The following is a 22,818-nucleotide window of genomic DNA, read 5'->3' as shown; positions in this document are numbered from 1 at the left end:
TTTATCTCCTCTCATTTTTTACCCTTTTATCTCCTCTCATTTTTTACCCTTTTATCTCCTCTCATTTCTTACCCTTTTATCTCCTCTCATTTCCTACCCTTTTATCTCTGGTCCCATTCTTTTAGCTATTCTCCACTGTCCACTATTCCTGTCTACAGTCCTAAAACGTATCTCTCTTCTCTCCCTGTAAAGCTTCACACGTCCTTGTCCACTGTCTGACACACTGCAAATATTCCAAATTGGTTTCTATTGTCATTGAAATATTATTCTTATTACAAATATTTGAACTATCAGCTGAAACAAATACTTCTAGCAAGATTATGCATTTTGTATTTTTCAGTGTGTCCTTTTTTTCTGGTGCGTGTATGTGCCTGCGTTCTGTCAGTGATTGATTGTGCCGTCGTTCTCTACTCCATCTGTCCAGGTTCTGAAGTACACTGCGGGGGAGATCAACTATGGTGGACGTGTGACCGATGACTGGGACCGCCGCTGCATCCTCAACGTGTTGGAGGACTTCTACTGTCCTGCTGTGCTCGGTACCGACTACGCCTACTCCGCCTCCGGAGTCTACAGGCAGATCGACACTGAGCTCGACATCAAGGTCAGAGAATGAGACGGTTAGTTTGGTCTGACTAAGCATTAATAAACACTGGTTAATTCCCAACCAACAACCACTAATATCCGTTTTGCTTGTCTCTCAGGGCTACCTGGCGTACATCCGTGGCCTGCCCATCAACGACACACCTGAGATCTTTGGTCTCCATGACAATGCTAACATCAGTTTTGCCCAGAACGAGGCGTTTGCCCTGCTGGGAGCCGTGGTGCAGCTCCAGCCTAAAGCAGCAGCCAGCGGGGGCAAGGCCAGAGAAGAGGTACTGTGTGTACTGTGTGTGTCCTCTCCTGTGTCTACTCTCGCTGAAACTCTACCCCAGCAAGAAACAGGTTTTGAACTTTTGTTTATTGTCCTATCTGGGTTCATGTCAGCAGCTAGTCTTACTTATATTTGTTGCTTATACAGCTCTTACTCTAGCCTCCTTAGCTGTTAGACTTGTTGACAAAAGCTCATAGGTAATACTCAGGGTACCATTCTGTTGACATGCTAACATACAATGCCTTCAGAAAGTATTCACACCCCTTGACTTTTCCCAAATGTTGTTGTGTTACAGCCTGAGTATAAAATTGATTCAATTGAGATGTTGTGTCACTGTTCTACACACAATACCCCATAATGTCAAACTGGAATTATGTTTTTAGACATTTTTTGAAATGTATAAAAAATGTACATCTGAAATTTTCTTGAGTCAATAAGTATTCAACCCCTTTTTTATGGCAAGCCTAAATAACTTCAGGAGTAAAAATGTGCTTAACAAGTCACATAATAAGTTGCATGAACTCACTCTGTGTGCAATATTAGTGTTTAGCATGATGTCTGAATGATTCCCTTGATCTCTGTTACCCACACATACAATTATCTGTAAGGTTCCTCAGTTGAGCAGTGAATTTCAAACACAGATTCAACCACAATGACCAGGTAGGTTTTCCAATGCATGGTGAAGTTATTGAATACACCCAGTCACTACAAAGATGCAGGCTTCCTTCCTAACTCAGTTGTCGGAGAGGAAGGAAACCGCTCAGGGATTTCACCATAAGGCCAATGGTGACGTTAAAGCAGTTACAGAGTTTAATGGCTGTGATAGGAGAAAACTGAGGATGGATCAACAACATTTTAGTTATTCCACAATAGAGGTCGACCGATTATGATTTTTCAACGCCGATACCGATTATTGGAGGACCAAAAAGCCGAAACTGATTAATCGGCCGATCTTTTATTTTTATTTTTTATATGTATTTCTTTATTTGTAATAATGACAATTACAACAATACTGAATGAACACTTATTTTAACTTAATATAATACATCAATAAAATCAATTTAGCCTCAAATAAATAATGAAACATGTTCAATTTGGTTTAAATAATGCAAAAACAAAGTGTTGGAGAAGAAAGTAAAAGTGCAATATGTGCCATGTAAAAAAGCTAACGTTTAAGTTCCATGCTCAACATGAGAACATATGAAAGCTGGTGGTTCCTTTTAACACGAGTCTTCAATATTCCCAGGTAAGATGTATTTAGGTTGTAGTTATTATAGGACTATTTCTCTCTATACGATTTGTATTTCATATACCTTGACTATTGGATGTTCTTATAGGCACTTTAGTATTGCCAGTGTAGCAATATAGCTTCCGTCCCTCTCCTCGCTCCTACCTGGGCTCGAACTAGGAACACATCGACAACAGCCACCCTCGAAGCAGCGTTACCCATGTAGAGGAAGGGAAAAAACTACTCCAAGTCTCAGAGCGAGTGACGTTTGAAACGCTATTAGCGCGCACCCGGCCCACTAGCTAGCCATTTCATATCGGTTACACCAGCCTAATCTTGGGAGTTGATAGGCTTGAAGTCATAAACAGCGCAATATATTGCGAAGGGCTGCTGGCAAAACGCACGAAAGTGCTATTTTGAATGAACGCTTACGAGCCTGCTGGTGCCTACCATCGCTCAGTCAGACTGCTCTATCAAATCATAGACTTAATTATAACATAATAACACACAGAAACACGAGCCTTAGGTCATTAATATGGTTGAATCCGGAAACTATCATCTCGAAAACAAAACGTTATTCCTGTTACATTGCACAACCTTCAGTGTTATGTCATAATTACGTAAAATTCAGGCAAATAGGTTCGCAACAAGCCAGGCGGCCCAAACTGTTGCATATACCCTGACTGCATGCAATGAACGCAAAATGACACAATTTCACCTGGTTAATATTGCCTGCTAACCTGGATTTCTTTTAGCTAAATATGCAGGTTTAAAAATATATACTTCTGTGTATTGATTTTAAGAAAGGCATTGATGTTTATGGTTAGGTACATTCGTGCAAGGATTGTGCTTTTTTCGCAAATGCGCATTTGTTAAATCATCCCCGTTTGGCGAAGTCGGCTGTCTTCACAGTTCACAGAAATAGTCTTCACAGTTCGCAACGAGCCAGGCAGCCCAAACTGCTGCATATACCCTGACTCTGTTTGCAAGAGAAGTGACACATTTTCCCTAGTTAGAAGAAATTCATGTTAGCAGGCAATATTAACTAAATATGCAGGTTTAAAAATATATACTTGTGTATTGATTTTAAGAAAGGCATTGATGTTTATGGTTGGAGCAACGTGTTCCTAAGCGATTATATGCAACGCAGGACAGGCTAGATAAACTAGTAATATCATCAACCATGTGTAGTTAACTAGTGATTATGATTGATTGATTGTTTTTTATAAGATAAGTTTAATGCTAGCTAGCAACTTACCTTAGCTTCTTACTGCATTCGCGTAACCTCGTGGAGTGCAATGTAAAGCAGGTGGTTAGAGCATTGGACTAGTTAACCGTAAGGTTGCAAGATTGAATCCCTGAGCTGACAAGGTAAAAATGTGTCGTTCTGCCCCTGAACAAGGCAGTTAACCCACCGTTCCTAGGCCGTCATTGAAAATAAGAATGTGTTCTTAACTGACTTGCCTAGTTAAATAAAGGTCTAAAAATTAATTAATTAATCGGCCATTCCAATTAATCGGTCGACCTCTATTCCACAATACTAACCTAAATGACAGAGTGAAAAGAAGTAAGCCTGTACATAATACAAATATTCCAAAACATCATTCTGTTTGCAATAAGGCGGTAAAGTAAAACTGCAAAAGAAATGGCAAAGAAATGAACTTTATGTCCTGAGTACAAAGCATTTTGTATGGGGAAAATCCAACACAACACATCACAGTACCAGTTTTCATATTTTCAAGCATCATGTTATGGGTATGCTTGTCCCATCGGCAAGGACTAGGGAGTTTTTTTTTAGGATAAAAATAAACTGAATAGAGCTAAGTACCGGCAAAATCCTAGAGGAAAACCTGGTCCAGTCTGCTTTCCAACGGCCACAGAGAGACAAATTCACCTTTCAGCAGGACAATAACCTAAAACACAACTATACACTGAAGTTGCTTACCAAGATGATATTGAATGTTCCTGAGTGGCCTAGTTACAGTTTTGACTTAAATCGGCTTGAAAATCTATGGCAAGACTTGAAAATGGCTGTCTAGCAATGATCAACAACCAACTTGACAGAGCTTGAAGAATTTTCTCAATAATAATAATGTGCAAATATTGTACAATCCAGGTGTGCAAAGCTCATAGAGACTTAACCAGAAAGACTTACCCAGAAATTGCTGCCAATGGTGATTCTAAAATGTATTGACTCAGGGTGTGAATACTTACTGTATGTAAATGCGATTTTTCTGTATTTCATTTTCAATACATTTGCAAAAATTTATAAAAACTTGTTTTCACTTTGTCATTATGGGGTATTGTGTGTAGATAGGTGAGGAAAAACAATACATTTCATCCATTTTGAATTCAGGCTTTAATTAACGCAACAAAATGTGGAATAAGTCAAGGGGTATGAATACTTTCTAAAGGCACAGTACCTTCAGAAAGTGTGGGGGGGGTTGTGTTGAGTGATTGTGTGTTGTTAGTTTGAAGGAATTCAGGCTGGGCTGGTAATGGATCTTGTTTCTTTCCCTGTAGATCGTAGAGGAGATAGTGGCAGGCATTGTTGAGAAGGTCCCCCAGCCTATCAGTGTTCAGGAGGTGATGACTAAGTACCCAGTCCAGTATGAGGAGTCCATGAACACAGTCCTGATCCAGGAGGTCATCAGGTAACCTAGTCCTGTCATAAACCACTGCTGAAGTCCCTAACATTCTGTCTAGTGCCATATCTGTTTCTCCCACCATTAACTTCAAGACAGTTCCAGTTACCATCACAATATTCCATATCAGAGAGCTCTTCTATAGTCAACATTCTCCTGAGAATCTCATTCTTTCTCCTATCCCTCTCCACCCACCCTTCTCTCTCAGGTATAACCGGTTGTTAGTGGTCATATCCCAGAGCCTCAGTGATATTGTGAAGGCTCTGAAGGGCTTAGTGGTGATGTCATCAGAACTGGAGCTTATGGCCAACAGCCTATTCATCAACAAAGTCCCTGACATGTGGCAGGCCAAGGTATTTACTGGAACATATACATGAACATATTTAGAGTTACATTATTGTAGTCCTCTATGCTGAGGGACCTCAGTTAATATCAATTTGAACCTAGTATCTAGGTGTGTGGCAATAATAAACTATGTAAGCAGGCAGCATGTGAACATTTTGTGTGTGGACTGTGTTGGGCCTAACCTAGTAGGTAATATACCCCTAAAGAATATATAGTTTACCCACTATGAAATATAATATGCACACACAGTATTGAAATACACACCAATTAGATATCCCTTGAACTATGCAAAAGAATAATCACAAACAACCGATGGTTATAAATTATTATTAAAAGGAAAACATGTCAATTCAGTTTCAATAAACAATGCAAGTTAAAAACATGGTATACACCTACAGTTATCAACCCCTTTTGAATCACTAAATCAATCACAGCTACTGTATATACACACTCATGTAATTAGTACAGATCTGGTACCAGAGTTTAGTTTAACACCTCAGAGCGCTCATAGATACTTTAAATGGGGATCCCCTTCAACACAATCAAAGAAACACGAAAAAATGCTAAGTCACAAATAGACTCACGAATCGTTCTAAACTTTACTGCCAGGTCACCGAGGCGCAGCGTGCAAATGGAAACCACTAGCCAACGGACCTGTGGCTATCCCAAATAGATGCAATCAAGGAGTCAATGGAAGATTGGCACACATTCCACAAATCTGATCTAAAAAAGTGAATATTGGTCAAATCCGTCATGATTTATGTATTGTAACAGGACTACAATGTGCTTACTTAAGTCCGATTTGGCTGTTTTCGCTGTATGACATGTAGAAGTTAACCCTTTTCAGATTTAAAAGTAGTGACTGGTAAATGCTAACTCCCGTTTGTATAAGCTGGTTAGCATATCTAGCTTACAGAAATCGTTGATGGTAGTCAAACTCGTGTTTAACTGTAATGCAGTTGATTGGTAACCATGACATGAACATGTGTTAGGGATGACATCTATACAAGCATTATACTCAGATTTTTACCTCAACATAGTGTGAAATACACATATAAACAATAGCCTAAATATAGACAAACTTTGCTGGGGGGCAATAGAGCCCCACAGTGGAGGTGTCATAATACCCATAAAACCTAGCGGTCAAATAAGGAAATGGTTACAATCGTTTTTCCACCATTCAGTTTTCCCATAGGGAATTTTATAAACACTTAAAATAAGGGCTGTGTTTTTTAATAACCATGTAAATCTCTCAGACAAGGTGACTTTTATAAATATATTCGGCTCTTAACTCTCAGATTAAAAAATGCTAATTAGCGTCAAAGTAGATATCATGCAAGACTACAAATCCCTGCAAGATCCTGCAAATCATATCTAGCAGATACCTTTGCTAACAGGTATTGTGTCAATTTAAAACTTGCCCAAGACAGTTCACAGAATTATCCATTTAAAGAAATGTAGGCAATTTATGAATTCCTAAATTTAGCTAACATTAGATAGTTAATCCAGAGATTCTCACCTTTGCCTCGATTCGGCAGTCTTGTCCAGATCGTCATGACATTTGTAGTTCTTTGATAGCCACATTAGTAGCTAATTAGCATTTCGTTTTTGGGGGGTAAATACAGGCGAATATATTGATAAAAGTCACCTTGTCCTAGAAAGACTTACACGGTTATCAAAATGTCATGTCAGGGTAAGCCTACACGAAACACAGCCCTTAAAAACCCCTATGGGAAAAACTTATGGTGGAAAAATGATTGGAACCATTTCCTTGTTTGACCGCTAGATTTAATGGGTATTATGACTCATACTGTGGTTCTCTATGAGGAGATTCAGAATCTTTCCCCCATGGCTGTTTCCCCCAGCCCTTTCCATGGTAATTCCATTGTTTTGGTCAAGTTCGATTTACCTCTTTACCACATCTATGAAACACACTGAAATCACTCTACACTTTTCCTTTTGTGAAAACCCCCACGGGACCACTCAAACTATGAATTCCTCTCTCTTTTACCACGATCGTTGTAACGCAGTCTCTCAGCATAGCGGTCGAGAGGCAGAAAGAACAGCCTGTTGATGACAGTTGATCGTCTCAGTCCGAGAAAGTAGAAGCAACAATTCCCTCACTGAGCTCACTGTGATCGGGGATCCTCAACTAAATGTTCATCATTTCTACTACATTTATTTTCCCTCGTGAGCGAGGTACACATTTTTAAACTGCTTGAAACAACTGGTTACAAACGTTGATAGTTTGTAGTTTTCTTGAGTCCTCTCTCTTCTCTCTATTGTGTCGCACTGTTGACTAGCAACTGGTCCATCTCCCAAATATGTCCCACAAGCAACAATGTCAGCACACAGTAAATAATACAGTCCGTGCTAAAAAAAAAACAAAGTCACCAGGGTTACATTATGTTCTGTAGTTTTGCCTTAAATGTATTGGTATTTAACCTTTATTTAACTGGGCAAGTCAGTTAAGAACAAATTCTTATTTACAATGATGTCCTATCCCAGCCAAACCTGGATGACGCTGGGCCAATTGTGCGCCATTCTATGGGACTCCCAATTACAGCCGAATGTGACGCAGCCTGGATTCGAACCAGGGACTACAGTGAACCCTCTTGCGCCTTAGACCGCTGCGCAACTCAGGAGCCCAATTCGTTATTGGTTTTACAATACATTGTTTCATCTGTATACCGGTGTCTGATTCCTGTTCATTTTAAGGACCCCATTGAAATGTGTATATGTCATTAAGTATTCCCTCTGTCTCTCCCTGTCTTCCACCAGGCCTACCCCTCTTTGAAACCCCTGGCCTCCTGGGTGTCTGACCTGCTCCAGAGGATCAAGTTCTTACATGGCTGGATCTCTGACGGTGTCCCACCTGTCTTCTGGATCAGTGGCTTCTTCTTCCCCCAGGCCTTCCTCACAGGAACACTGCAGAACTTTGCCCGCCGCTCCGTGGTCTCCATAGATACCATCGGCTTTGACTTCAGGGTGAGATAGCAGCACACTCTCATTCCCTTCCTCCCTTCCCTCCTCCCCAAATGAGAATTTATTTCATATTGGAGGTTACATTTATCGTGAGCAATTAACCCTGTTGGAAAATGGATTACTTGTTTTGATTGGGTATTACTTGGCCGATTTCTACGTTGGAAGTTTTTGATGACATCTGTGCCTTCTCCTTTATGTCCCATCCCAGGTGATGAGGGAGTCTGCCTCTGCGCTGAAGGAGAGGCCTGAGATGGGTTGCTACATCCACGGCTTGTTCCTGGAGGGGGCGCGCTGGGACGCCAAGGTAGGCCGGCTCACTGAGTCCCGGCCCAAAGAGCTCTACACTGAGATGGCTGTCATCTGGATGGTTCCTGAGCCCAACCGCAAACCACCCACTTCAGGAGTTTACATCTGCCCCATCTACAAGACCCTCACACGCGCCGGTCAGTGCCTGAGCAATACAACAGGCCAATACTGCACCTACTGTATACACTCATGTACAAGGATCTGGCTCCAACAGTGTTTGTGTGTGTGCTGGTGTTTGATTGCATATCCTTATATTAGTGTGTCTGTCTGTGTAATAGTGTATTAGCCCGTGTGCTTTTTTTAGGTGGTTTATTACATGCCCAAAATAGACCCGGTGTCTAATAACGAAATGCTTCATACTGTAGCTATGTATTTTCCATCGTCAGCTTCCAGGGACTATTACAGTTTGTTGACAGATGAGATCACCATGATTTACCTTAATCAACATAAAAGGGAGTACAGTAGTTTGAGTCTGGTCCTGACTGCAGCTCCGTGTTTCCTCTATAGGAACTCTGTCTACGACGGGTCACTCTACTAACTACGTGATCGCTGTGGAGCTGCCCACACACACCACCCAGAGATACTGGATCAAACAGGGAGTTGCCCTCATCTGTGCACTGGACTACTAAACACAATCAACACACACACACAGTTTCCCTTTCCCTTACTACATACACAACAAAAACATCAAAATCAAACAAACTGGACTTTCCTGGCAGGATGCACATTTTAACTGAGGGGGAATGTTTCTATGTTTCTACAGTGCCTTCAGAAAGTATTCATACCCCTTGACTTATTCCACATTTTGTTGTGTTACTGCCTGAATTCAAAATGTATTAAGTTGACATTTTGTCTCACCCATCTACACACAATACCCCATAACGACAAAGTGAAAACATGTTTTTAGACATTTTTGAAAATGTATTGAAAATGAAATACAGATATCTCAGTTACATAAGTATTCACACCCCTGAGTCAGTACTTTGTAGAAGCATTTTTGGCAGCGATTACAGCTATGAGTCTTTCTGGGTAAGTCTCTTAAGAGCCTTTCACACTGGGATAGTGCAACATTTGCCCATGATTTTTTTCAATGTTCTTCAAGCTCTGTCAAATTGTTGATCATTGCTAAACAATCATTTTCAGGTCTTTTCATAGATTTTGAAGTAGATTTAAATCAAAACTGTAAGTCAGCCACTCAGGAACATTCACTGTCTTCTTAGTAAGCAACTCCAGTGTAGATTTGCCCTTGTGTTTTAGGTTATTGATCTGCTAAATGGTGAATTCATCTCCCATTGTCTGGTGGAAGGAAAGCAGACTGAGGCTGGTTTTCCTCTAGGATTTTGCCTGTGCTAAGCCATTACATTTCTTTTTTATCCTGTAAAACTCCCCAGTCCTTAATGATTACAAGCATACTTTTAACATAATGCAGCTACCAATATGGAGAGTGTAACTCAATAATGTGTTGAATTGGATTTGCCTCAAAGTTAATTGATTTGACACATGTTTTTCCATTATTACTTTAATGCCTTGTTGCAAACAGGATGCATGTTTTGGAATATTTTAACAGGATGCATGTTTTGGAATATTTTTTATTCTGTACAGGCTACCTTCTTTGCACTTTTTTAATTAGGTTAGTATTGTGGAGGACCTACAATGTTGTTGATCCATCCTCAGTTTTCTCCCATCACAGCCATTAAACTCTGTAACTGTTTTAAGTCACCATTGGCCTCATCGTGAAATCCCTGAGCGGTTTCCTTCCTCTCCGGCAACTGAGTTAGGAAGGAAGCCTGTATCTTTGTAGTGACTGGGTGTATTGATACGCCTTCCAAAGTGTAATTCATAACTTTACTATGCTCAAAGGGATATTCAATGTCTGCATTTTTTTTACCCATCTATCAATAGGTGCCCTTCTTTGCGAGGCATTGGAAAACCTCCCTGGTCTTTGTGATTGAATCTGTGTTTGAAATCCACTGCTCGACTTAGGGACCTTACAGATAATTGTATGTGTGGGGTACAGAGATGATGTAGTCATTCATAAATCATTTTAAACAATATTATTGCACACAGAGTGAGTCCATGCAACTTATTATGTGACTTTTCAAGCACCTTTTTATTCCTGAATTTATTTAGGCTTACCATAACAAAGGGATTGAATATTTATTGACTCAAGACATTTCAGCTTTTCATTTTAAATTAATTAGTAAAAATGTCAAAAAACATAATTACACTATGACATTATGGGGTATTGTGTGTAAGCCAGTGACAAAACAATCTACATTGAATTCATTTTAAATTCAGGCTGTAACACAAATGTGGAAAAAGTCAACAGGTGTGAATACTTTCTGAAGGCATTGTACATTGCCAACCGCAGTGAAGTTTATTTTAGTTGTGCTATTTTGGAAGAGGAGAGCAATAAAGCAGTTTCCTCCACTATAATCCGATAATATTTAAACTGATGAACCAGTAAGGCACATCGTTTATTCAATGTACTTTAAGAATGTATGCAAAGTTTAGTTCAGTCTATATTTAGTCTCTCTGCAATAAATTATATTCTCTCAGATGTCAGAATAAGCTATACCGATTACGTGTTTAAAATGACTGCCAGAAAGACAGTTTAGCTAAGCAGGTGATGTGGCCTGCTTCCGTTTTCAAGGATGTCCATCCCTCTCTCTTTACCCCCACCCTTCTCTCTGTAACAGTGTAGGTTCCGTCCCTCTCTTCGCCCCAACCTGGGCTCGAACCAGGGACCCTTGCACACATCAACAACTGACACCCCACGAAGCATCGTTACCCATCGCGCCACAAAAGCCGCGGCCCTTGCAATGCAAGGGGAAACCCTACTTCAAGTCTCAGAGCGGGTGACGTCACCGATTGAAACGCTATTAGCGCGCACCACCGCTAACTAACTAGCCATTTCACATCGGTTACATCTCTATATATCTGTTTCTCTCTCCCTCTCTCTTGATCATCAGTTTTTTCCTTGCCACTCATTCATTTTTGCATTTGGGGAGGGTTTAAGCCTGTGTTATATTATTAAGCACTTTGTATTCAAATCACTCACCTGGGATGTCCTTCAAAATGTTGACACACTTGTGCATGCTTGAAGGAGAGTTTGTTTAAAAGCAGATACATTTAAAAACACAAATTACCATCTACTCGGACAGATTGCAGTTAGTCTAGGGTATATATATTTTTTATTTAATTCCATTCAACTCTACCCTGTCGGGCCTAGCTGTCCTAGTACAGACTACTAGTTATGTGCCGACAATGTACTGCTCCTTTAAGAGAAAGCCTGTTGAGAAATGACTTGAGTAGAGGGTAACGCTTACGGAAACTCCCCCCAGTCATTAGCCCATGTGACAAAAGGACGTTGGAAAGTTACGAGGCCAGTTTCACCGAAGGCATCTGACCAGAATTCCCAATTTTCTACTCTAGCTTATTCAAATGTGGACATGTTTATTGTGAATTTTTTTACCCTGTGGATATGCAGGATTATTGTATTGAACTTGAATTTAATAATTGGTTGAAGAAGATCAATAGGCTGCTGTTGTGTATATACCGTAAAGTATTTTCCATTTTATGTTTTCATTTTAGAAAAGTTTTAGTACAAAACCTTTTTAATCGTGGGACTATTGACTCTTAGGCTATTGTCTCTTCAATGTTTTAAACATCCCGAGGCACACAGGAACTGGCCAAGAGAAAGTGAACACCGAATGCGTGCCCTTAGCGGTGTCAAGGAGTCATTTCTGCTTAGGGTAAATTACGGACAATTGCGTCATTTCACTTTCAAAATCATATTAGCCTTTTGAGGTCAGTTTTTTTTTTAGAGACTAGGTGACCACTCACAGACACATCTGTGTGACCATGCTACAAAATGGTAATGGTAAGGAGCAACCTTCTGAATCGCCGAAGGCTGAGCCAGAACTTGACACCCCATCAGAACCTCAAACCGAACCAGACTCCACTGACAACGCGGCGCCGGCTACACAGGAAGACACGAATTCCACGCACTTCCCTATGCCCGTTTACCCAAAATTGGAGATAAAGCGTAACGCGGTGACAGACGAGTATACGATCTCCAGTCAGGTCCTTGGGTTGGGGATCAATGGGAAGGTTCTGGAATGCACCAATAAGAAGACTGGGGAGAAGTGCGCACTGAAGGTAAATACCACCTAGCCTGTTGCTCAGAGTTTGAGTCCTGATGCCATTTGGTGGTATTGGGATCTTGCATAATATATCCCTAGTCTTGATCAAATCAGCTAGAAAAACTAAGAACTTTGACCTTCTGAGTATTCTTTTTATCAGATTTCTCTGCCTCTACAAACTAATGACATTGTACATACGTCTTCTATTGAAGAAAAGCAAGGAAAGGCCATGATGGTGTAATAGCACAGCAATTAACGTGTGTTTGTGTGTGGTGTACCAGTATCCATGTGTGTGTGTAATGCATCTTCTACGTATCTATGTGTTTTACGGTGTGTGCGTGTGCTGGCAGTGGAATATGACCCTTGCGTAGGGTATCCGTTCCGGTGCTGACTGCACCTGGAAGATGGGCATGGTGGAAAATGCGATGTGCTGAGGCTCAGAACAAATGTGTTACCCTGGTTTTGATTTACACATGTGTGCTTTGCATGTTACATACACTATTCTGGTTGAGAGTCAACAAACTTGTGATCTGACCAAATAGAACCAACATCATTGGCATGATGCAAGATACTGTTATCCTGCTGAGCTAAACGCCTAGGTTTTGCCCCAGAGCTGGTGGAATTCAAGTTTTCTCATCTCATACCTCAAATCTAAATGTATAGGTCATGTAAACAGTTTAGCAGATGTTATAGCGGGTGCAATGAAAAGCTTATGTTACTAGCTCCTAACAATGCAGTAAAGTACACAAATAATACAAAAAAGAAGGAAAAACAAATTTTTAAAATCTAACTAGTCCAATTAACAAGCCAAGTAGTACTGTAACAGTAATTCAAATGCAATCTATACAGTGATGTAAAGTACTTAAGTAACAATACTTGAAAGTACAATATTTTTGACTACTTCACTTTACTACATTCCTAAAGAAAAGACTATACTTTTTCTGACATGCAAAAATACTTGTTCAATTTTGAATGTTTAGAAGGACAGGACATGTGTCAAATTCACACACTTATCAAGAGAACATCCCTGGTCATCCCTACTGCCTTTGATCTGGTGGACTCACTAAACAGATGCTTTGTTTGTAAATGATGTTTGAGGGTTGGAGGGTGCCCCTGGGTATACATAAATAAAATAAATAAAAAACACAATGGTGCCTAGTTTGCTAAATACTTTTGCTTTTGAAACTTAAGTATATTTTAGCAATTACATTTACTTTTGATACTTAAGTATATTTAAAACCAAATACTTTTAGACTTTTACTTAAGTAGGATTTTACTGCGTGACTTTCACTTTTACTTGAGTCATTTTCTATTAAAGTATCTTTACTTTTACTCACTATGACAATTGGGTACCTTTTCCACCACTGAATCTATACATACAGTGTGGGAAAAAAGTATTTGATCCCCTGCTGATTTTGTACGTTTGCCCACTTACAAAGAAATGATCAGTCTATAATTTTAATGGTAGGTTTATTTGAACAGTGAGAGACAGAATAACAACAACAAAAAATCCAGAAAAACGCATGTCAAACATGTTATAAATTGATTTGCATTTTAATGAGGGAAATAAGTATTTGACCCCTCTGCAAAACATGACTTAGTACTTGGTGGCAAAACCCTTGATGGCAATCACAGAGGTCAGACGTTTCTTGTAGTTGGCCACCAGGTTTGCACACATCTCAGGAGGGATTTTGTCCCACACCTATTTGCAGATCTTCTCCAAGTCATTAAGGTTTCGAGGCTGACGTTTGGCAACTCAAACCTTCAGCTCCCTCCACAGATTTTCTATGGGATTAAGGTCTGGAGACTGGCTAGGCCACTCCAGGACCTTAATGTGCTTCTTCTTGAGCCACTCCTTTGTTGCCTTGGCTGTGTGTTTTGGGTCATTGTCATGCTGGAATACCCATCCACGACCCATTTTCAATGCCCTGGCTGAGGGTAGGAGGTTCTCACCCAAGATTTGATGGTACATGGCCCTGTCCATCGTCCCTTTGATGCGGTGAAGTTGTCCTGTCCCCTTAGCAGAAAAACTCCCACAAAGCATAATGTTTCCACCTCCATGTTTGACGGTGGAGATGGTGTTCTTGGGGTCATATGCAGCATTCCTCCTCCTCCTCCAAAAACGGCGAGTTGAGTTGATGTCAACGAGCTCCATTTTGGTCTCATCTGACCACAACACTTTCACCAGTTGTCCTCTAAGTCATTCAGATGTTCATTGGCAAACTTCAGACGGGCATGTAAATGTATTCTTGAGCAGGGGGACCTTGCGAGCGCTGCAAGATTTCAGTCCTTCACAGCGTAGTGTGTTACCAATTGTTTTCTTGGTGACTATGGTCCCAGCTGCCTTGAGATCATTGACAAGATCCTCCCGTGTAGTTCTGGGCTGATTCCTCACCGTTCTCATGATCATTGCAACTCCACGAGGTGAGATCTTGCATGGAGCCCCAGGCCGAGGGATATTGACAGTTCTTTTGTGTGTCTTCCATTTGCGAGTAATCGCACCAAATGTTGTCACCTTCTCACCAAGCTGCTTGGCGATGGTCTTGTAGCCCATTCTAGCCTTGTGTAGGTCTACAATCTTGTCCCTGACATCCTTGGAGAGCTCTTTGGTCTTGGCCATGGTGGAGAGTTTGGAATCTGATTGATTGATTGCTTCTGTGGACTGGTGTCTTTTTTACAGGTAACAAGCTGCGGTTAGGAGCACTCCCTTTAAGAGTGTGCTCCTAATCTCAGCTCATTACCTGTATAAAATACACCTGGGAGCCAGAAATCTTTCTGATTGAGAGGGGGTCAAATACTTATTTCCCTCATTAAAATGCTAATCAATTTATAACATTTTTGACATGCGTTTTTCTGGATATTTTTGTTGTTATTCTGTCTCTCACTGTTCAAATAAACCTACCATTAAAATTATAGACTGATCCTTTCTTTGTCAGTGGGCAAACGTACAAAATCAGCAGGGGATCAAATACTTTTTTCCCCCCACTGTATATACAACACATGAATTTACACAAGATATACTAAGAATGATATGTACAGTGGTAGGTAGCGTGCGCTATTTCAAGAATATGGTATATAAATAAATATGTGGTGTTTATAAACAGTGTACTGAAAATGCAATGTACAGTCCTAGGAGTATTAGGAACATATACACACGTGACACACACAGACATTGTTCTGGTCAAGCAATGGAAAGCTGTCACCGCCAGTACAGGGTTACAGAGGGAGCGATTTACTGTCTACAGCAGTACAGCCGGATCAGAATCCCCAAACCAAGGGCACAGAGTCACACACACCGGACAAGAGGGGGGCGGGGTCAGGACAAAATGATTGGATAGAATACAGAATCAGAGAAGAGAGGGAGAGGAGAACAGAAGAGAGAAAGTCATTTTACTGGGGAGCAGAGTCTTATGTGTTTGAAATTGTCCTGAATTCAAATCAATCTTGTCATTCACATTCAGTTATTAGAGTTTTCAGAGTTTGAGACAAAATACTGCAGAGTGCAATTAGTCGGAAAAACACAATTTGTCAAGTGGATGCTGTGGATAATTAGTACTGAGCATGTTCAATTGGATGACTTTATATTGGCCTGCTGCCTGACATTGTCTGCTATAGTTGCCTATTGCAGGTAAGAAGTTGTGTTGTTTTGGTCTGGCTGACACCTAACTCAAAGTCCTCCTGACTTCAGAGTCTGGAAAGGCTATTTTGATGATGTCGGCACGATGTGTTGATAATTAATGGGATGTCCCTTTTTACGGATTGGTTTTCTTCTGTGTCTCTCACTCACACCCACATGGACAACCACACACAGCCCTCCAAGCCCCGCCCCCTTACAATACAACTGTTGGATTTTCAAATCCAAACAACATAAGGTATTAACCTCCCACGATTTTTAATTTTTATAGAGAACCAATCCAAGCTCAGCCCATTTCTGTGTGAATACTGCATTCACAACGGACTCCTGTCCAGACCAGTGTGTCACTGCTCCCCCTCTGCTGTGTACCATGTGAGTCGCATCATCCAGTCTAGTGTTGTTTAGCCATTTCATTGCAATCACAGCTGGGTGTCTCACCAGGTGCCTGATCACAGCAGTGTAGTTAAGGTTAGGGATAAGGTTAGGGTTAGGTTTAAAATCAGATTTTAAGATGATAAATTGTAGAAATAGGCAGAGTTTATGACTTTGTGGCTGTGGTAACTAGTGACGACCAGGTCACAGTAACCAGGAACTACCCAGGAGTCACAGGGAAAAGCTGCCCTACATGGGCCCTCACTCAGACCTCATTTACAAGCTTGTTTAAGGCTGGAGAGCGAGAGAAATTGAAATAATTAAAATATTGATTGCAGGGACACCACCACCCACTGTATGCCAAATAAAACACAAAGTGTGATGTGGATTGGAAAATATATTCTGGCAGGCGTGTGGTGGTGTTTGTGATTGCACAGAAACCAGCCTCTCTGTTTATACAGTAGTTATTAAACCTTCAGTTGCCTGGGTGAGCCTTGTGCATAAAGAATCACATTGACACTGCTGGTAATTTACAACTCGATTTCCCCTTTGTTTCTAATGCAAGACAAACAGGCATAGAGAGAATGAGGCATGGGGGTGAATGGCTGTCAAGCTCAGTCACTTTTTAATTAAGTCCACTCCTGAGTGCTAAGTGGGTATAGGTTTAATCCACTCTACTAGACCTGGAGTGAAGCCATTATTTTAATCTAATTCAATTAAAGCGATCAGGGTTCTCTCGTCTTGGACTTGCCTGGCTGCCAGCTCTAAGAATCAGTGTCTAGCCTGAAAAGACCCTTTTGTTCCATGAAGGAACTCCTGAGATTCAATTTGCTGTATGTTCCATTAGAACCTCTGTTTGGCAGGTGAATGTTCCATTCTGGAACTCCCATTTCTTCCAACAAAACTTTTACTGCACTCTCTTCATAGCCAAGCTCTTCTTCTTTCAAATAGTTTCTAGATTCATTTCATTGTAAGGTTTTGCATCTATCTGGTTTTAGTCCACTGTTCAGTTTCTTCAGCTTCTGTTCATCTTTGTGGTTGTTCTTCTTATATTATAAGCCATTGGCAGGGCTTTTCCTTCTTGGCAGGGTTAGCAGGGTTGTGGTCCATCTGTGTCCCACTTAAATTACTATGCTTTCGGTTCACATGAAAGTGATCTGAGAATCTGTAGTGTGTAGCAGAGTGAACCTACTAACCGGAACAGTGGCCCCAGCCCCAGGAAAGTCGGCCATGCCAATAAAATCAGTTAATCAGTCAGAGAGGGATGGTGGGATGATATGTATTATAGATTAAACAGGTGCTGTTCATGTGAATGTATATTTCAGGATTATATCTGACTACATACCTCAAAGAGGTATTACTATGAAGTACTATATTAGTACAATGTAACAATGTCTACCTGTGTAGCCTACAATAAATGTTATTAAGATATATTTGCAAAGATTTAGCTACATTTTGTTTCAAGTGGGATCTTATTTTCTCTTGAGTATCATATGTTACTAATCTAATATCAGCAGTATCTCTTCATCTTAACATTCATAAGACCTTCAGTATACACTGAGTGTACCAAACATTAGGAACACAACTCGTTCCATGACAGATTGACCAGGTGAATCCAGGTAAAAGCTATGATCCCTTATTGTCAGTTGTTAAATCCACTTCAATCAGTGTAGATGAAGGGGAGGAGACAGATTAAAGAAGGATTTTTAAGCCTTGAAACAATTGAGACATGGATTGTGTATGTGTGCCATTCAGCGGGTGAATGGGCAAGACAAAATATTTAAGTGTCTTTGAACGGTGTATGGTAGTATGTGCCAAGCGCACTGGTTTGTGTCAAGAACTGCAACACTGCTGGGTTTCACGCTCAACAGTGTTCCGTGTGTATCAAGAATGGTCCACCACCCAAAGGACATCCAGCCAACTTGACACAACTGTGGGAACCATTGGAGTCAACATGGGCCAGCATCCCTGTGGAACGCTTTCAACACATTGTAAAGTCTGTTGAATGAATTGAGGATGTTCTGAGGGGAAAGGGGGGTGCAACGCAACAGTAGGAAGTTGTTCCTAATGTTTTGTACACTCAGTGTACGTGCTAGCTTATTCTTTTTTTAATTCCTGGAGTTAGTGTTTTTTTACACTCCCTACCCTGTTAGGGCTAGGGGCAGTATTTACACCGCCGGATAAAAAACGTACCCGATTTAATCTGGTTACCACTCCTACCCAGTAACTAGAATATGCATATACTTATTACATATGGATAGAAAACACCCTAAAGTTTCTAAAACTGTTTGAATGGTGTCTGTGAGTATAACAGAACTCATTTGGCAGGCAAAAAACGGAGAAGGTTTCATGCAGGAAGTGGCCTGTCTGACAAGGTGTCGTTCTTCTTGTCTCTGTTTATTGAAGAGTGAGGATCTTAGCTGTCCCGTGACACTTCCTACGGCTGCCATAGGGTCTCAGAACGCGGTAAAAAGCTGAATCGTGGCTTTGCATGCTCTGGGTGAAAAAAAGTAGCGCGTTTGGGTAGTGGCTGGTTACAGTACTGTGAGACTCAGGCGCGTGCCCGCGTCGACCGAAAGCTTTGTTTACTTTCCTCTGTTTAGCTAAATGGACATTCCCGGTCGGAATATTATCGTTTTTTTACTAGAAAAATGGCATAAAAATGGATTTTAAACAGCGGTTGACATGCTTCGAAGTACGGTAATGGAATATTTAGATTTTTTTTGTCACGAATTGCGCCATGCGCGCGACCCTGATTTACCATTTCAGATAGTGTCTGGGACGCACAAACAAAACGCCGCTATTCGGATATAACGCTGGATTATTTTGGACCAAACCAACATTTGTTATTGAAGTAGCAGTCCTGGGAGTGCATTCTGACGAAGACAACAAAAGGTAATCAAACTTTTATAATAGTACATCTGATATTGGTGAGTGCTAAACTTCCCGGGTGTCTAAATAGCTAGCCCGTGATGCCTGGGCTATGTACTTAGAATATTGCAAAATGTGCTTTCACCAAAAAGCTATTTTAAAATCGGACATATCGAGTGCATAGAGGAGTTCTGTATCTATAATTCTTAAAATAATTGTTATGCTTTTTGTGAACGTTTATCGTGAGTAATTTAGTAAATTGTTAGCGAATTCCCCGGAAGTTTGCGGGGGTATGCTAGTTCTGAACGTCACATGCTAATGTAAAAAGCTGGTTTTTGATATAAATATGAACTTGATTGAACAAAACATGCATGTATTGTATAACATAATGTCCTAGGGTTGTCATCTGATGAAGATCATCAAAGGTTAGTGCTGCATTTAGCTGTCTTCTGGGTTTTTGTGACATTATATGCTAGCTTGAAAAATGGGTGTCTGATTATTTCTGGCTTGGTACTCTGCTGACATAATCTAATGTTTTGCTTTCGTTGTAAAGCCTTTTTGAAATCGGACAGTGTGGTTAGATTAACGAGAGTCTTGTCTTTAAATAGCTGTAAAATAGTCATATGTTTGAGAAATTGAAGTAATAGCATTTCAAAGGTTTTGAAAATCGCGCCACAGGATTCAACTGGCTGTTACGTAGGTGGGACGAATTCGTCCCGCCTAGCCCAGAGAGGCTAGCTACTTACTCCTTTAATCTATTTTCTTCACTTTATTGGTTGAATAGAGACTTAGAGCTCTATTCAATCCATACTGTGGTAGTTCAACGTTACAGCGTAATATCCATGTAAAGGCAATGTTCCCGCGTTAGTGGAGACTGCATTCACGGTAAACGCTGCATATGTCAGAAATTACCTTTACATTTAACACGCTATCTGTATACAGATTGAATAGAGCACTTATAAAGGGAAAGGTATGTTAGACAAACTGTTACTGAGATACACAGATCAATATGCAGACTGCCCTCAACCATGAACAGTCTCTAAACTTCCTCATTTACATCAACGTGTAAAGCTTTGATGTTGTGCCAGTGTGTGTGAAAAGGTCTATGAATTGAAAATATGAGATTCTTAAATGGATATCAGGACACAATGCTCTGTTAGGAAGGGGCTGGGTAGATTAAACCAGATTAAGCCTGTCTCACTGCCGGGGCCTCAGCAGAGAAGGGGCTGATTGGTTTAGAGAGGAATCAGGGACAGGTGTGCTCTTAGAGCCCATAGTGTCTGCAGAGGGCCCAGATGATGTCACCTCACATTAGAAATGAGTCCATTTGAGGATCAACTCACTCAACTTTGTGTGTTCTTGTGTGTCTTAAATCAAATTCATTACAACAGGTTTAGAATTTACAGTGAAATGCTTACTTTTGAGCCCTTTCCAAACAATGCAGAGATAAAAAGTATGAAAAATTTGCTGGAAAAAAGGAAATGGCAACACAATAAAATAACAATTACAAGGCTATAAGGGCACAAGACGAGACATAAATGCAGACACAGGAGGCAGATGGTAAAGCTCCAATATTTATTATAACAAAGGGAGTAGGCAAAGGCAGGTCAGGGACAGGCGAGACTTCATAAACCAGGTCAGAGTCCAAACAGTACCAGACGATAGGCAGTCTCGAGGTCAGGCCAGGCAGGGGTCAGAAACCAGATCCGTGTCCAAAACAGTACACGGGGATAGGCAGGCTGGTAGTCAGAACAGGCAGAGTGGTCAGGCAGGCAGGTTCGGAGTCAGGACAGGCAAGGGTCGAAACCAGGAGGACTAGAAACAAACAGAGACTGGGAAAAATAGGAGCAAAGAAAAATGCTGGTTGACTTGGCAAACAAGATGAACTGGTACAGAGAGACAGGAAACACAGGGATATATACATTGGGGATAATAAGCTACACCTGGAGGGGTGGAGACAATCACAAGGACAGGTGAACCAGATCAGGGTGTGACAAAGGCTATTGTTACGAACCAGCTCGTAGCCCATAACAAAGAGGAAGACAATGTGGAGATATAACAAGCATATTTATTAAATAAAGTAAACTATATCCATGTAACAATAGTATGTGTAGTCAGTAGTGTGAGTGAGTGGATGTGTGAATAGATGTTAATAATGAGGGGTTTTGAGAGGTGCCACAACCAAAAAGCAACAGTGGGTCTGCATGGAGAGAGTCTTCTCAATCTATGGGAGAAAGGTGTATTTATCCCCGAGACAGAGAGCTACCCCAGAGAGGTTAATAGGATGTCAGTGGGCGGAGCCGGGAGGGTCGTCAGCAAAATTGGACAGGCCTGTGCTCGGGTGTGTCTCGGGGATAAATACATGAATGAATGGGATGGCTGCCGTTTCACTGGCCCCTAACCAACTTTGCTATTTTGTTTGTTTTTTCAAATTTTTTGTAACTCATTTTGTATCTAATGTTGTTGCTACCATCTCTTATGACCGAAAAGAGCTTCTGGACATCAGAACAGCAATTAATCACCTCGAACTGGATGAAGATTATCTTTAATGAGTCTGACATGAAGGATATACTGCTTCCCGGAGACCAGGCCCTCATCCCGTCATTCGCGTGAAGTACAGGGGGCAGAGGTCTGGATGCCTTGCGAGAATTTGTCGGCGAGTGAGTAAACCACCACTACCCTCGGTATTATTGGTAATTACGCATTGTATCCCACTGTCATGGAAAAACCCCCAGCACGCTGGTGGATTCCCCCCAAGCCATGGATGTGCCCCCGAGACAACTGCTCAATCCACTGACACCACACAAAAATAACAAACCAAATAACCATGCCCAATGTATTCCAAAGTGGAACACGTCGCTAAGCCTAACAAGGGAAAAGAAAGTCTTAAGCTTCGGGTAGCAAATAGCACTAACCTACCCAAATCTCCCACTGAGGTACACAGCAGACTGTACTCACCTCCTCGGACCGATGTCCCAACAGCAAGTAGAGCAAGAGTTTCCAGCCTGGGAAAGGGCCTGGAAACGAACTAATGTTACTCTCTCCAACGCAGCACACAACCAACTATCCACTGCAGTGGCAAGTTTACCAAACAAACAGCAACCAAAACTAAGGACCAAACAGCACAACTCAAAAAAACGAACAAAAGATGCAAACAAAGCACCTAAAGAGTTTAACACTAACTCCACGTTTTCTCCCAAACATAATACACTTACCAGTTAACTTAATAACACTAGTATTAGGCCTACTGGCATAGTTTTTCATGCAACGCACCTGTTTGATGACGTCACTGGACAATCAAAATTACTGATACATCTGGAGTGTAATAGAGATTGTGTCATCTGTGGATCTGTTGTGGTGGTATGCAAATTGGAGTGGGTCCAGCGTGTCTGGGATGATGGTGTTGATGTGAGCCA

General features: G+C 41.0%; 2 protein-coding genes across 3 annotated transcripts in view; both read left to right on the top strand.

Moving 5' to 3' along the window:
• The window catches only part of dnah1 (dynein, axonemal, heavy chain 1), a 57,651-nt gene extending 47,701 nt beyond the window's left edge, over window positions 1-9,950 (top strand). For both annotated transcript variants that reach the window (XM_014133372.2, XM_045691785.1), the window contains 7 exons: window positions 425-601; window positions 702-872; window positions 4,623-4,753; window positions 4,953-5,097; window positions 7,871-8,077; window positions 8,283-8,517; window positions 8,888-9,950. In XM_014133372.2, the coding sequence (XP_013988847.1) occupies window positions 425-601; window positions 702-872; window positions 4,623-4,753; window positions 4,953-5,097; window positions 7,871-8,077; window positions 8,283-8,517; window positions 8,888-9,009 (1,188 nt within the window). In that variant the 3' untranslated portion in view covers window positions 9,010-9,950. The remainder of the gene's footprint in view (window positions 1-424; window positions 602-701; window positions 873-4,622; window positions 4,754-4,952; window positions 5,098-7,870; window positions 8,078-8,282; window positions 8,518-8,887) is intronic.
• A 1,762-nt stretch (window positions 9,951-11,712) lies between these two features.
• The window catches only part of LOC106565813 (MAP kinase-activated protein kinase 3), a 40,216-nt gene continuing 29,110 nt past the window's right edge, over window positions 11,713-22,818 (top strand). Inside the window, exon 1 of the mRNA XM_014133374.2 lies at window positions 11,713-12,541. Within this exon, the coding sequence (XP_013988849.1) occupies window positions 12,245-12,541 (297 nt within the window). The 5' untranslated portion in view covers window positions 11,713-12,244. The remainder of the gene's footprint in view (window positions 12,542-22,818) is intronic.

This window comes from Salmo salar, chromosome ssa12 (assembly GCF_905237065.1).
Source record: "Salmo salar chromosome ssa12, Ssal_v3.1, whole genome shotgun sequence".
NCBI classification, from domain to species: domain Eukaryota; kingdom Metazoa; phylum Chordata; class Actinopteri; order Salmoniformes; family Salmonidae; genus Salmo; species Salmo salar.
The sequence above is the reverse complement of the archived record's forward strand: the minus strand, read 5'-3'. Positions and strand labels throughout refer to the sequence as shown.